Genomic DNA, 1743 nt, shown 5'->3' with positions numbered 1-1743 from the left:
GGGGGGGGGGGGGGGGGGGGGGGGGGGGGGGGGGGGGGGGGGGGGGCACCTTTCTCTTCTTCTTTTTTTCGCCCTTTCTCACCCGGGGATGCCCACGTCTGCTACTGCTTGGGGTTGGGTGGGGCGGACGGACGGACGGACGGATTCACAGGTCCTCGGCGACAAGCCGCAGGTGTCCTGGGATGACATCGCCGGCCTGGACCACGCCAAAAATGGCATCATGGAGATGGCCGTCTATCCCTTGATGCGACCGTACGCATGCGCACGCGCGCGCGCACACACACACACACACACACAAACCCACAAACATACATGCACGCACGCGCATTGGCTCACAGGCATGCCGCTATGTGCAAAGTCAGCCAGCTCCCTGTTTAGCCGCAATCTGACTCCATTTTTGTCCCTTGCCCCGGCGCGCCCCTTCAGGGACTTCTTCCGCGGACTGCGCGTCCCCCCCAAGGGCGCCTTGCTCTTTGGGCCGCCAGGGACCGGAAAGACCCTGATCGGCAAGTGCATCGCAGCCCAAGCAAATGCCACCTTTTTCTCGATTTCTGCCTCCTCCTTGACATCCAAGTGGGTGGGCGAGGGCGAGAAGATGATGCGGGCCCTCTTTGCGGTGGCTCGCTGCCGGCAGCCGTCGGTCATTTTCATCGACGAAATCGACTCTCTCCTCAGCCAGCGTACGGACGGCGAGCAAGATGCCAGCCGGCGCATCAAGACCGAGTTCCTCATTCAGCTGGTGCGATCTGGCCCCCCATCCGGTCCCTGTGCCTGGAATCGCCTCGCCAGGAGCGCCCGCCCGCCCGCCCGCCCGCCCATGAATACTGACCGCGTGTCCATTTCTCGCCATCGTGCCCTCTCATCCTCCCCTCGTTTTACCTCCCCCCGCCGCCGCCCCCCCCCCCTCCCGACCCGCTCTGCGCTCCTCCCATGCACCGGGCCACAGGATGGCGCGGCGACCAATGCCGATGATCAGATCCTGATTGTTGGCGCAACAAATCGACCGCAGGAGCTGGACGAGGCTGTCCGCCGGCGTCTGGTGAAGCGCTACTATGTTCCACTGCCGGAGGGGGCCGCCCGGCGGCAAATCGTTGCGCGCCTGCTCGGCACCCACTCGCACAGCCTGACCGAGGAGGACATCGAAGAGGTGGTCCGCCTGACGGCCGGGTACTCCGGCTCGGACATGACCAACCTCTGTAAGGAGGCGGCCATGGGTCCGATCCGGGAGCTGACTGCCCATGATATTCGCAACATGCGCCTTGAGGATGTGCGATCCATCAGCTTCTCCGATTTCCAATATGCCCTGACCCAGGTGCGCGCCAGTGTCAGCGAGAATGACCTGGTCCTCTATCTCGACTGGGATCGGCAATTTGGCAGCAAGGGCTGAAAGGCGCACGTGCTTGAGCGTGCGGACATGCGCCCGTCCAGGCGCGATGGGCGTGTCCACAATAGAATTGCTCCTGCTCCCTCCTCTCCCCGCTGCTTCTCCCTCCTCGCTTGCCTCTTTGGATTTTTCTCTATTACACCGTCCCACCGATGGGCGGACAAGGGGGGAGGAGTGTCCGCAGGTGTCATTGCCGCGCAAGTACCACCGCAGGCCCGGCCATGGCCAGGGCCTCGAGGACCTCGTTGCGCGGTCTTCCAAGGTGCACACAGATCTCGTCCAGCGTCCGGCGATCATCGAGAAGCCTACACCATCAACAGGCAAAGGGGTCAGCGTGTGGCTTCGGGGGGGGGGGGGGG

At 64.1% G+C, this 1743-nt stretch overlaps 1 protein-coding gene across 1 annotated transcript; it reads left to right on the top strand.

The window, feature by feature from the left end:
- Nucleotides 1-88: 88 nt before the first annotated feature.
- H696_06337 (hypothetical protein) lies at nucleotides 89-1467 on the top strand (the record flags this gene model as incomplete). The annotated part of the gene is made up of 3 exons (XM_009500079.1): nucleotides 89-252; nucleotides 427-739; nucleotides 947-1467. The coding sequence occupies 3 exons, from the start codon at nucleotides 89-91 to the stop codon at nucleotides 1385-1387; spliced, it is 918 nt and encodes a 305-aa protein (XP_009498354.1). The 3' UTR covers nucleotides 1388-1467.
- Between the last annotated feature and the right edge of the window lie 276 nt (nucleotides 1468-1743).

Source organism: Fonticula alba, assembly GCF_000388065.1.
Source record: "Fonticula alba strain ATCC 38817 unplaced genomic scaffold supercont2.119, whole genome shotgun sequence".
NCBI lineage: Eukaryota > Rotosphaerida > Fonticulaceae > Fonticula > Fonticula alba.
Note: the sequence above shows the minus strand (reverse complement) of the source record. Positions and strands in the feature narration are given on the sequence as shown.